At 53.6% G+C, this 12,422-nt stretch overlaps 6 protein-coding genes across 6 annotated transcripts; 2 read left to right on the top strand and 4 right to left on the bottom strand.

The window, feature by feature from the left end:
• Positions 1–706: 706 nt before the first annotated feature.
• On the bottom strand, positions 707–2,287 carry CLAFUR5_09318 (uncharacterized protein; the record flags this gene model as incomplete). Its single annotated transcript, XM_047908466.1, has 1 exon — positions 707–2,287. One exon carries the CDS (start codon positions 2,285–2,287, stop codon positions 707–709), a length of 1,581 nt encoding a protein of 526 aa, XP_047765945.1.
• A 2,645-nt stretch (positions 2,288–4,932) lies between these two features.
• Positions 4,933–5,937, bottom strand: CLAFUR5_09317 (uncharacterized protein; the record flags this gene model as incomplete). The annotated part of the gene is made up of 1 exon (XM_047908465.1): positions 4,933–5,937. One exon carries the CDS (start codon positions 5,935–5,937, stop codon positions 4,933–4,935), a length of 1,005 nt encoding a protein of 334 aa, XP_047766184.1.
• Positions 5,938–6,668: 731 nt separating this feature from the next.
• On the top strand, positions 6,669–8,276 carry CLAFUR5_09316 (Cytochrome P450 monooxygenase ABA1; the record flags this gene model as incomplete). Its single annotated transcript, XM_047908464.1, has 2 exons — positions 6,669–7,885; positions 7,934–8,276. 2 exons carry the CDS (start codon positions 6,669–6,671, stop codon positions 8,274–8,276), a joined length of 1,560 nt encoding a protein of 519 aa, XP_047765942.1.
• Positions 8,277–8,315: 39 nt separating this feature from the next.
• On the bottom strand, positions 8,316–8,852 carry CLAFUR5_09315 (uncharacterized protein; the record flags this gene model as incomplete). The annotated part of the gene is made up of 2 exons (XM_047908463.1): positions 8,316–8,642; positions 8,739–8,852. The coding sequence occupies 2 exons, from the start codon at positions 8,850–8,852 to the stop codon at positions 8,316–8,318; spliced, it is 441 nt and encodes a 146-aa protein (XP_047765940.1).
• A 1,559-nt stretch (positions 8,853–10,411) lies between these two features.
• On the top strand, positions 10,412–11,206 carry CLAFUR5_09314 (uncharacterized protein; the record flags this gene model as incomplete). Its single annotated transcript, XM_047908462.1, has 1 exon — positions 10,412–11,206. The coding sequence occupies one exon, from the start codon at positions 10,412–10,414 to the stop codon at positions 11,204–11,206; it is 795 nt and encodes a 264-aa protein (XP_047765941.1).
• Positions 11,207–11,417: 211 nt separating this feature from the next.
• CLAFUR5_09313 (uncharacterized protein) lies at positions 11,418–12,287 on the bottom strand (the record flags this gene model as incomplete). Its single annotated transcript, XM_047908461.1, has 4 exons — positions 11,418–11,711; positions 11,768–11,899; positions 11,933–12,059; positions 12,145–12,287. The coding sequence occupies 4 exons, from the start codon at positions 12,285–12,287 to the stop codon at positions 11,418–11,420; spliced, it is 696 nt and encodes a 231-aa protein (XP_047766393.1).
• Between the last annotated feature and the right edge of the window lie 135 nt (positions 12,288–12,422).

Raw genomic sequence — 12,422 nt, 5'->3', positions numbered from 1 at the left:
CTCATCCGACAGTTTCGTCCATCTTCACAACATCTCCATGCAGATACGCGCCATACCAGCAACCATGGATCTTGAAACCGCTCTCGAACTTACATTCGGACTGATTGAGACGTTGCTTGTGTCCATCGGACTGTGGCTTGCATGGACACGATCCGCTCCTAGTGAGAGACAAGCACTTGACATCAACCGCATATGGCTGATGGCGTGGCAGATACACCAATCAGCATAAGAGCTTTGTTCATGCCCAATAACTTCAGCGGCCAAGCGATGCATGACAATACGACTTTCCTCAGAAACCTGTCAGCACTCGAGTTCGGTAGTGTGGCCGTGCTGGAAGCTCAAAGCCGACCACGAGCGATAAGCACAAACGATAATCATGCCAGACCTTTACCGATAGTGAGTGTAACCAAGAACGGGTGCTTCGATCATAGGACGTTGCTAATATGCTTAGCGACGATGTACCTTCTCTAATGCTCCAGACGAGATACACTCCAGCATCAGGTGCTCCTGTTCTTCAACGCATGTACGAAGCACTGATACGTGACTTGCTGTAGCTGAAGATGTTCCTTGCGGAAGATGTCTCAGGCATAGGTCTCTCGCCCACAGGACCGAGCCCAGCGGTGAATGTAGCGGGACTGTAAAATACTGGAATATGGCTGCTTTGCAGACTGTGTACGATACTGTCGATCCACCACCAGGTCCTAAACTATATAAACTTAAACCCCCCAGTCCTCGAAAACAGCCCCTTCGGATCTCTCTGCTGCTGTATCTGCTTCAACCTCTGATACGTGCCCTGTCCATAACTCTGCAACGGCTGCTGATTATACATAGCATCATTCATAAACATCGGATTGAAATTCGTGAAAGACAAATCCCCGCTCTGATAGTTCGTCGGCGGCGAGTTGCCATATTTGCTCCGAGCATAGTCCTGTGCCGGCTGTGTCATTTGCGTAATACTATCCGCTGCGTACTTGTCCGTCGGCGCGACCAACCAGGAGACATCGTACTCCATGAAGAACTTATCGCCATAGGCTGGGTCCAGGCCGAGAAGGTTCACACCATTAGGAGCGTTTTTGGAAGCTGCGGCGAGTTGGTGCGGGATGGGTTGGAAGGCGAGACTGTAGATGAGGTTGTCGAGTTGGGTGAGTTGGTATTTCTTGGCGGCGTCGTACCAGCTGTCGAATGTGTAGTTGTAGATGTCGAGACCGTCTGCACCGGGGAGGCGGGGGAAGGTGCCGGTGCGGATGAGATAACGCATGCCATTGAGGGAGAAGGCGGAGTTGGCGTTGATCAAGTCGCGGTATGATCGCGGCCCCTTTGTACTGTCGATGAGGGCGGGGATGGCGTTCAATTCGTCGAGGATCTTGCCTGGACTGGGGCCGTTGTAGAAGAAGAAGACGACGAAGATGTCGACGAGGGTGTCGAGGGTTGTGCTGAAGGTTACGATGACGGCGGCTTTTGGGTCGTAGTAGTCGGAGACGAGGTTGTGGGTTGCTTTCAGGAGTGCATCCTTTTGGTCTTTGCCGAAGATCTTGGTGCCGCCCCAGACTTGGCCGATGGCGAAGGTCTCGAGGATGAATTCGGAGACGATGGCGAATTGGTTGCCTCCGCCTTTGAGGGCGTAGAAGAGGTCGGAGTTTTCGTTCTTGTTGGCGTTGCGGATCACGCCGTCTGCGGTGATCACGACGTAGCCGGCGATGGTATCAGCGGTCAAGCCATACTCGGTGCTTAGGAAGCTCAGTCCATCACCCAAGGACAAGCTGGCAACACCGACATGTCCAAGACGACCAGATACCACAGCACGGTTGTACGGGTCCAAAGCAGTTGCGACATCAGTCCATCTCGAGCCTGGTCCGACGTGTGCCAAATTGTTCGCGTCCAGTGTCGTACTCTTCATATTGGGCTCACAAGCAATGCGGACGCCATCCTGTGAACTAGAGTATCCACGGTTGGGATTGTGACCTCCTCCCTTTACCGCCCATGGGACTGTTGTGTAGTTGTTCAAGACCTGCACGGCGAAGGCGATGTCCTTGGCGTTCTTCGGGAAGAACATGCATGCTGGCTTGTTGTCTGCGTTCGCCAGTGACCAGTACTCTTGTCGTTGCTGTGTGTGGACAAGACCAACGCTGATGTTGCTATTGATAAGACCATTGTCTGCGTATTGGGCAGGATACTGCCTCTCGATGACACCGCATGCTGCCACGGCATTGGGAGAGGGTGCAGCAAGCACTGGAGCCAAGATAGCACTCAAGAGGGGTACCAAACGGAAGACAGTAGTGAGAACCATGCTGGCTGGAGTATACTGCGTAGGGCTCAATCTATGGACCAAGACAAGGATGGGAACTCACCTATACTTATGCCTGCGCTGGCCGCATGAAGTCGAAGTACGGTTGCACGGCCAGAAGGCTTCCTTGATCGACAACTAACACTTCATTCATCGTCCACAAACCCTTTTGGGCATAGCAAGATAATATCGCCTCCATAGGGAGATCCGGCTCTACTTGCCGTGAAGACGATAAGCTTAAGCGTCCATTGCGCGAGCGGCGAGCCATCGCAGCAACGATATCGTTGATGGCGAATAGTGGTCGACGACCATTCAGATTGCATGACACCCGGCGAGCTGGAGTGGAGGCAGTCTTCGCTTAGCATGCTAGGCTCACGATGTACGGTCTCGTTTGAGATCGGACGAAGTCGCACGAAGTCGCCTGAAGTGGCATCTTTGCGCTATGGAGCACCCCGTAGGTCGAAGAATGCTTGGTAATGCGCGGACAACCTCGGAGAATCTCCTAATAGCTCCTGTTCTTGGACCTCCCAGCAAGCAGACTTGTCTCGAAGCTACAGCCAAGTAGGACGCAGTGGTGGGCTCGTACTCGCTGTCCGGCCATTATTGCAGACCACGGGTTCCTAGCAGTCGTTCTCTGAGTTCTCTTCGACATTGCTGCGTGAACATTGAGCTGATGCTATTCTTGCCGTCAGCGCCTTCATCCTCTGTGGAAAGGCAACCCGGGTTGAGTTTGCGGCATCTCGCCTCCAGGGTTGTTTCGAGTGGCAGTTCTACTGTTCTACCATGGGCCTCGGCAGCGCGAAAGACGGGACGATATCTTGTGAAAGCACGAGCATACGAAGACATACGAAATCAATAGACGAGCAGAAGAATTCGACGGTGGGATGCCGGTGGACGCGTTGTGGATGTTGGCCAAGATGGTAAGGTGAAAAGAAACCTTCGTGGCGCTCGTGGCTGTCCAGGTTCAGATCGATCTGCAAGGGTGTGCGAGCGGTCCGAGCTGTCAGCGGCCTTTCCGAACGGCTGTTACAGTGCCATCAGGAAAGTGCCCACGAGACACCGCGGCATCGGTCATCTCATGCTTTATCGCTATTCGCTATTCACTGCTTCGCACAATGACTCCGATGCAGGGAATGGCACCGGCGAAGCGTGGGCACAGATACAACAACCTCGGAGCATGCACGATTCGACTATAAGCATCTCATCCCGCTGATGCTGCCGCCGTCTGCGTACTGTAGTGTACGGTGTACGAGGCATGTGATTCTGGACATCCTTGCCTCCAACGCTTCACCAGACTCCTCGCACGCGAGCACGACCAAGACCTGAGCCGCCGTTCTAGGTCGACAAGGCAAAGGCATAACCTGGATCGTCAGTCGGCGAAGGGTGGACACCAGTTCTCGGGCTGGCAGGAATAGGCGTACACACTTGAAGAGTTCGCTTTCGTACTACATGAGCTTGCTAGCCAGCTGCAAAGCTTGATGCTGACACAGGCAGGGACGGCACCCTCGACTTAGGTCTGGACGCGAACCCTCGACAGTCTGGTCCCTGCCATCTGCTCCACCATAACTACCAACAAATGAGGCACCACTCAATGTTCTATCAGGCATCCACCTCTCTACGCGCCCCTCTCTTCTCCGCAACCCTGATCTCCGCCACCGTACTCGTACTCTCCAGTATAGAGAGTACGCCAGCCAGTGCCCCCTTCCCTTCAGCTGATCAACAATGTCGAACGTCCTCAAGGCGAGCTCGACGAGCTTTGGAACTGGAGGGTCCGGATCTGCATGTCGGTAGATGAATTCTGGCACCCTCTTATCGTGATACAGCTTCAGCCAAGTCGCCAGATTCCTCCACCGTGGCACGACCACCCCATGGTCCTGCTCGATAGTGCCCGCACGCATCATGCGACGCCTGTAAAGTGCAGCACCGCCATACTCGAGAAAGCGAAGGAGAAGTTTGCTGCTGAAGCGTGGACATGCGATGGTGAAATGATTTTCGAGATAGAACATTTCGCATGCCTCGTTGCGAATCCTGCGGTTGACCTGGAGCAGGGCTGGAGGCTTCCATTTGTTGTCAACGTGCGTGGAGTGTGACAATATGAGACTTGCACGGTATATGCGCCTTCGGAGCTTTTCATCTAAGCCCAACAGACTTGGATGCGACACCAGATCTTCATCACAGAGTGGGTCATCGAATTTCGTTGTGAACCAGATCGCACGACTGATGGCGCGGAAGAGAGGCATGGTCGAGTTTGGTTCACAGACATGAGTGCTCAATCTTCTGCTGCTATATAGTGTGATCACTACCTGAATGAAACACGTTCTCCAATTGTGCAGCTCCATTGCATAGCTCTTAATATACTGCTTGGAGCAAGTGTCTTGCAGACCTAGACACTTACAGCGGACCCAGTTTCGATTACTCTTTCGTGGGTATCTCGATGCCACGGCCACGTTCGCGAGTGCAGTAAGAAGCTGTGTTCTGCAGACCAGTCAACCCTTGTGCGTTTATGCATTCAGACGTGCCAGCAATTCGCTTAAACCCTGTACCGCCTTGCGCTTTCGTCTCACCAAGACGCCGCGTGCCGTCCACCAAGACGCCGCATGCCGTAGAACGTTGCTTGTTGACTTTGACGACCGCGTGCTGACTCCTGATCAATCGTCATCTGAACCCCAGCCCTCCAAATCATTGTCTTCTGAATCCTCGTCCTCCCAATCGTCCTCGCTCGCTTCAGACGACCAGTCTCCACCGTAATAGTCTTCCCAGTCCTCCTCGGAGCCTTCGTCAGAGTCTTCGTCACTGACGTTGCTATCATCTGAATCTTCACCGTCATAGACTTCTCCTTTCTGCGCCCAGAAGTTCTTCAGCTTGTCGACAATGTCTGAGTCGTAGCCGTACTCATCTTCCACCCAGCAGGCTTTCTTCTGATCGTAGGGCGTGTCGACCTCCATTCCAGCCAGCCAAATGCCGCCGAGTTTCACCCCCGTGGGGCTCTTGACGATCTTGATTTTATCCTCCCCATGCTTGTCATCATACTCGAGGTTGGCCGAAGTAGGTGGAGGCTGAGTGAGCAGCATACGGTGCATCGAAGATTCGATCTTGTTCCACTTCTCAAATCTTACTCGCATGGGTCCGGTCTTCATGAAGTGATGCTTGTCCAAATCTTGTCGCCGTGTTCGCTCACTGGAGAAGTACGTGAAGGTGTTGGCAAGATAGCCTTTGTAGCTGCGGAGGGCCACGTCGCTGCAGAGATCGCGACTGTCTCGTGTGCCATCTTTATCTGCGATGGGAAAGTCTAGTGGCCAGTCATCCAGCACACGCGAAACCAGTGGACTGACGAAGACGTCGAAGGTGACACTGCGGCCATTCTGCTCAGCAAATTGCAGTTCTCTGGTCTGGCTGGAGAGGTCACCAAGAGACAGTCGCCTTTGTGACCACTGGTAGAGGAACTCGAAGTCTTGATCGGTGGTGGCGGCCCTGAAGCCAAGTAGTTTCTGCAGAAGTGGTGATCCCTCGATGGTCGCCTTCCAATCTCTCGACACGCGCTGAGCCAGCAGAAGCTCTTCGTGAGTCATGCCCTGAAGAGTAGCAGTGATGAGAATGTCTTCGAGGAGTTCGGTAGTGCCGAAGACAGCAGTCATGGCGGCGGTGGATGCCATCGTGCTTGTCCGTGGAAGGTATGCAGTGTTGGGTTTTGGTGTTATTGTGTTGATGTTCTGTGGCAGAGTTGCAGGAGACGATGCAAAGATGCAAACGCGGCCGTTTGTCGCGCCTGCCTGCATGAGCACTCGGCACGTTGAGCCGAAGCGCGAAAGTGGCACACTAGCACATCTTGGCAACATTGAAGTGAATACAGTAGGCAAGCACGATGCAATCGGATCTTACAAGCACGCAAAGTCCCGATCAAACCATCAAGTCGTTCCAAGAACAGATGTTTCACATGTACAGGGCTGTGCGAGAGCCCATTGCAAGGCTATGTCCCGGTACGCGGATCATTCTGCCGTCCGCACATCAGTAATCAGCATATAATCCTATCTTGATTGCAACCGAATGCAGTCTTATTCTCTGATGGATTATGGATGACTTACGTACGATACATGCTCACTAGCCACCCAGTGCCACCTCGTTCATTCGTTTCCAACCAATGACAGGGATGTCTGTTGTGTAACATCGGCTCACGCCGCTCGCGCGTTCTCGCCTATGATCGTGCGCATCTACGCCGAAGGTCCCTTGAAGCCTGCTTTCGGGTCATGCAGAACTGCTGCACAGGCAATGTGCCCGCAGTGATCCTTCTGTGGAGGTGCATATAGGGTGCAGTGGTATAAATGCTGCTGGTCGGCAGTGCAAAGGTAAGCGCAGGACTTCTTTCCATTTCTTGTCGTTGGCAGTCATGTCCAAATTGCTATTGAGTGCCGTGGTCCTACCACTTGGCATGAGTCTTACTACAGTCGTACCGGTCCTCGCCATCATAGCATACGCCCTCTGGTCCTACCTCTCCTACCGCCGTCTCTCCCACATCCCGGGTCCAACGCTGTCCCACTGGTCCATCATCCCGCAACTATCCTGGATCCTCAGTGGCAACTCCTTCCCCAATTACGGCCAAATCTGTTTCCACTACGGGCCCCTCGTTCGCATAGCCCCCGACCACGTCCTCACCTCCAACCCCGAGATCATCCGCAAGATCTCAGCTGCTCGTTCACCCTACACTCGATCACACGGCGGCATAGTCTTCCGCTCCAAAGCAGGGGTCGACAATATCTTGAGCACACGCGATGATAAAGTGCATAATGAAAAGAGGCAGCAGATGGCGGCGGGGTATAGCGGGAAGGAGAATCTGGATATGGAGAGCGATATGGATGTGCAGGTGGAGGAGTTTGTGAAGTTGATCGAGGAAAAGTATGTTAGTGATAAGGATGCTTTCAGGCCGGTGGACCTTTCGGCGAAGGCGAGTTTCTTTACGATGGATGTGATTAGTGCGCTGGCTTTTGGGAAGACGTTTGGATGTTTGAAGGAGGACCGCGATGTGAGTGGGATTATGGAGCAGACGAAGAAGGCGGTGACTTTGTTGAGTGTGCTGATTGAGGTGCCGTGGGTGTATCGGGTGATGGAGCAAGGGATGAGGTTGCAGGGGATATTTGGAGGGAGTGATGCTGGTGTGCTACAGTCAGTCTCTCTTGCTAAGGAAGCCGTGGAGGAGAGGTTGGTCGAAATGGGACTGAAGGGAGGAGGAGCTGCAGTACCGGTCGACAAGCAGGACATGTTGGGCTCCTTTATTCGACGTGGTCTGCCCGTTGATCAGCTCGAGACCGAGGCGCTCTTGCAGGTCCTCGCCGGCGCTGAGACCACAGCGGTCGCCTTACGTATGGTGTTACTTCATCTCGCAAGTAACTCTCATGCGCAGCGCAAGCTTGTCCAGGAGATCGAACAAAGTGGCTGGGTTGAGGGTGTCATCAGCGACAAGCAAGCGCGCGAAATGCCATATCTCCAGGCTTGCATCAAAGAATCGTTGAGGCTACAGCCGCCTGTGAGCTTTCTGAACTCGAAGGTGGTGCCGAAAGGTGGAGATGAGTTAGACGGATATTTTGTTCCCGAAGGAACGAAGGTTGGGTAAGTCTTGAAGTCTTGTTCGAACGTGCGTGGCTAAAATACGCACAGGTGGTCGACTTTCGCTATCCAACGTAGTCCAGTCACGTTCGCGCCAGATCCAGACATTTTCCGACCCGAAAGATGGATCCTGGTCTCAGCCGGAGGAGATTGCGAGTCGTCAGACACACTGACACACATGTCTCGCACAGACGATCTGGTCTTTGGGTGGGGCCGCTGGAAGTGTCTCGGACAGAATGTTGCGTTGATGGAGCTCAACAAGCTGGTGGCCGAGTTTTCGAAACGATTCGAGTGGTCGCTGTGTGACCCGGCCAAAGCTTTCGAGGTGGACTTTAACGTCGCCGCCTTCGTGCAGACTGGGATGTGGATGCGGGTAACGGCTCGTGAGATGTAGTGGTTGTCAAGGGTGCCTTCGGAGCCTCGGAGCTAGATCCTATGAACCTCCATTGCTTTCTTCTTGCTCGTCCAGCCATCTGTCGTATTCGTCCGGTGTCCAGCCAGGCTCATCAGCAGGTCCTTCCAGTTTGGAGTTGTCGCGTCGCATGTGGTGAATGACGAGCTGTCCCGAAATGTCGAGGTCCATTCTTGTCCTCTCGTCTCGTAGAAGCGTATCTGTGGCGTGGTCAAGGCCATCGTTCTTCACGTCCGATGCGATTCGTGAAGGTATCAGCGCTCGAACTCGAATGCGTAGATCGTTGTTGCCCTGACTGGCTGTCTGGTGCTGTGCTATTTCCGTCGGCGTGGTGGGTTTGCTGCCTTGCTGGACTTCTTCCGAGATGTTAGCGTACAGATTGAGTCGAAGGTGATGGCGACAAGGACAAGTCACGCATCGGTTCACCCTGTCTCGTACACTTACCTTGCGCTCATTGTCGGGCGCTGTTGGGACGGGTGTATCATTCCGCGTAGGCTGAGGGACAGTGTTGTCATTGCCACGATCAGTCGATTGTTGGCCTTCGTCCTCGTCGTTCATCCTGACTTTCAGAGACTTGGTCAAAGAATTTGACTTCGATCGAGTGCCGTATGATGATCCCAAAACACAAAGTGCGTCAGTCTCGTGGATGCTCAGGTCGAAGATGAAGTTGCTCACGTTGAGTCGGAAGTCATGTTTGGCGCCTGAGATGTAGATCTTTATATTCCAACTCTTGTTAACAGATGCACCCGAAGTGAATGCAACTGTAATTGTATCTCCCCTCCCGACAAATGTTTACAATATGTGCGATGAATGGCAAGTTCGAGTGCCCGATCACTTGCCATAACTACCTCCTCTCATGCCCATCATCTTGGAGCATACCCACTTCTGTCTTACTAGCCTCCAGTCAAACACTCCGATGCCGGTTTGCACCACGCCTGGAGGATGACCAGTAAGCTCCATGTTTAGATAGACTGATGCATAGCGATGCTCGAGGTCAAGGCTGGTGCTTGCATCTAGCAATCTCAGGCGATGCTCGGGGTACTCTTCCACCATCTTCTCATACTCGGCGATATGCTCTTCCAAACGTGGAGGCTCCTTGACGTTGTAGTCCAGCGAAGCAGTCCAGGAGGGTCCCAGGAAGTCTGCGCTCCGAAGGTACTCGTAGTCACGCCGATTCCGCGCTTCCATGATGGACCATGTTAGCTTCTCCAGGTACTCAATCGTTTCCTGCTCGTCACGAATGGATGAGCCCTCTGCAATCCTCGCGATGGTAGTTCCAGGTGCTGACATGGTGTCGCTGTCTTGGTAATAAGACGCGTGCATGACCAGACGTCTCTGCAGCTCTGAACAGAGGCAATGTCATCATCTTAACGATGATATAAGCAGTCTTCTCAAGGGTGAGTGACGGGGAGATCGGCGCCATCTCTGCTCAATGTATCCCCGGAGGGATGTGGCATCATTGCTACGGGTTGCCCCTCCCATCCGACAGTCATCAGCATCGGGGCTGTCCTTCTTCTCCTCGCCGTTCGCATATCCAATCAACGGCTTGAGTCCGATAAAGCAACATCGATGCTTTGTGCAAGAAGTTGAAGTGGTTGCCGCTGAAAGTGGTCGCGACTTCCCGAAGAGAAGCCGGAATGCCCCGCGCCGATCATCACAAGCTCACTTTGAGCCTCTGAGGATGAAGCTGGCACTGGCAAGCTGGCAGCTGACCGACATGAACAAAGCAGCGAATGACACGACCCTCCGCATTACCGAACACCGACTGCTGTATGTCTCGCATCATGTGCCCATACCATCAGATCATCCGGGAAGGAGCGGAGATAGGCTGCTCTAGATACGGCAAGTCAGATCAGAAAGAGCTATCCCGACCACCACATCTCCTTGCCACAGCATCCAGCATCCAGCATCCAGCATCCAGCATCCAGCATGTCATAGCAGTATCCTATGCTGCAACCAGGAAGCTTCCCTTGGCTTCACCTCTCACCCTAGTCGATATCTACACCTCATTCACTGCTCCAGCGCTTCTTGACATGAGCTGGTAGTATCAATACCCAAGATCGCTGGTCACGGCTTTATTGTCACCTTTGCGGTACCGTCCAGACGACTACGACAATATGCCCTTCCCGTCCATACCATCGCCTCCATCTCTGTTCCCGACTTACCTAGTTCCGTCCCTCCCTTTCCGCCGGCGCAAAAGCAGCACCGACAGCAACGCTTCCACTTTAAGCAACGATTCACTCGAAACAGGCTGTCCAACATCCGAGTCCTACCTCTCCGGCCACGCATCTCACCTCCGCTGCGCTCGCTGCCTCTCCGACCTCGCTCTCAGCACCCAGATCATCTCCAAAGGCTTTACAGGCCGCCATGGAAGAGCCTACCTCGTAGCGCCTTCGACCTCATCCATCTCAGCGAATCCTACAAGCCTCACAACGGCCAAAGCCAGAAACGACGCCCTTCCGAATCTCCCAAACACCTACACGCACAAGCCCGTTCCGCGCCAGCTCGTCACAGGTGCCCACACAGTCGGCGACATCTCCTGCGCGCAATGCGGGAGCGTGTTGGGGTGGAAGTACGTCTCAGCCGAGGAAGAGAGCCAGAAATATAAAGTTGGAAAGTTCATTCTCGAGACGAAGAGGGTTTGCCGAAGTAGTGTGTGGGAGCGAGAAGATGAAGGAGATGAGGAAGGGGCGCTGATGCTGCAAAGGAGAGAGAGTGAGGAGAGGAAGAGGAGAAGGAGTTCATGCATTGTGCCGCCGAATGAGGTGACGATCATGGAGGAGCTGGAGTTCGATAGTGGGGATGAGGACGAGTGTGATGCTCTGTTCGCGGGAACATGGACGCCGCAGGTGGCGAGGGAATTAAGGGCGAGGAAGGTTGGGCGCAGCTATGGTGGCGTGATGGAGGGGTGATGTGCGGAGGGCGGTCGGACGAGTTATGAGTTATGATACCCCTTTTGTTCCTGGAGATATACCCTCGGCGCTATGTTTGGTTATTCGGAGTTTACTCTAGTAGCGGCTAAATACCACAAGCGATGCAACCTCAAAGCCTCGACAACAACCAGACCTCGCTCTGCCACCTCCGGTAGTCCATTCGTATACCCAGTTGTAGCTCGACCCATATCTACCACTCCTTGATCTGGAATTTGATCGACCCTTCTGCAATACCAAGCTCTGTGAGAGCGGTCGGGAGCGCCTTACGAAGGAGATCTTGGTTCCACTTCCCTGGCGTGACTCCATCGGTAAGCTGCTGCTCCGTACACCCAAGACGCGCACAAAGCGCCCCGAACATATGATGGCTACTGCGGACGGCTGCCTCAACCTCGACCTCAATCCCGAATTTCTTGATCATGGCCGCGCTCGTCTTGCCTATAGATCTCAGCCATTCCTGGGTCTGAAGAATGTCGAAGTAGCGGACCTGCCGATTCCTTCTGTTAGCATATCGTGGACGGTCTCCAAACCTCTAATTCGTACCTGAGACTCCCTTATGCAGCAGAAGTACACTTTGAAGCTGTTCATGCCGTAATATATTGGCAATGCTTCGTTCCGGAGCCGTTGTGAGCTTTGTATTATAGCAGGGATGTTTGGAGAGCAGTGTCTCCTCGCCTATGGTACGTCATACATGGTCATGTACTCGACGTGCTGCTCTTCTTTGACGCTCGAGTCAGGGCCGGGGGTTGTAGCCAACTCGTAGATGACGTTGCGAAGCTCGGCGGGCAAAGAAAAGAAGCTGACTCGAGACTTGATTTCTACCATCACTGGCTTCCTGCTTGTGTATCAGCTTATCGACACGAGCTCTTTGACAATGCCGAAGCTTGGAATTGGAGAAAAGCAGTCGAGGTACGACTTACTGCTTCTCGATGACAGCCTTGGTGTCGGTTTCACATCTATCGAGCAGCTCTTCGATGGCGGCCACAGGCATGTAAGGATAGTCCAGGTGAAGTTTCGCTTTCGCGAAGGATCGGATAGCGACTGCGGCGTCTGGTCCCGCCATGTTGATTGCTTCGTGGCGGTGGTAGTGGTGGCGTGATGTGTGAGAAGTTCGATGATGCTAGTGGTTGGGTGCAATGAACGGACCCCTGCAGCTTCCTCTTCCGGAAAGTCACACCCCTTTTTAGCAGCGCGCTAG

The sequence above is a fragment of the Fulvia fulva genome, chromosome 9 (assembly GCF_020509005.1).
Source record: "Fulvia fulva chromosome 9, complete sequence".
Classification (NCBI taxonomy): Eukaryota; Fungi; Ascomycota; class Dothideomycetes; order Mycosphaerellales; family Mycosphaerellaceae; genus Fulvia; species Fulvia fulva.
Note: the sequence above shows the minus strand (reverse complement) of the source record. Positions and strands in the feature narration are given on the sequence as shown.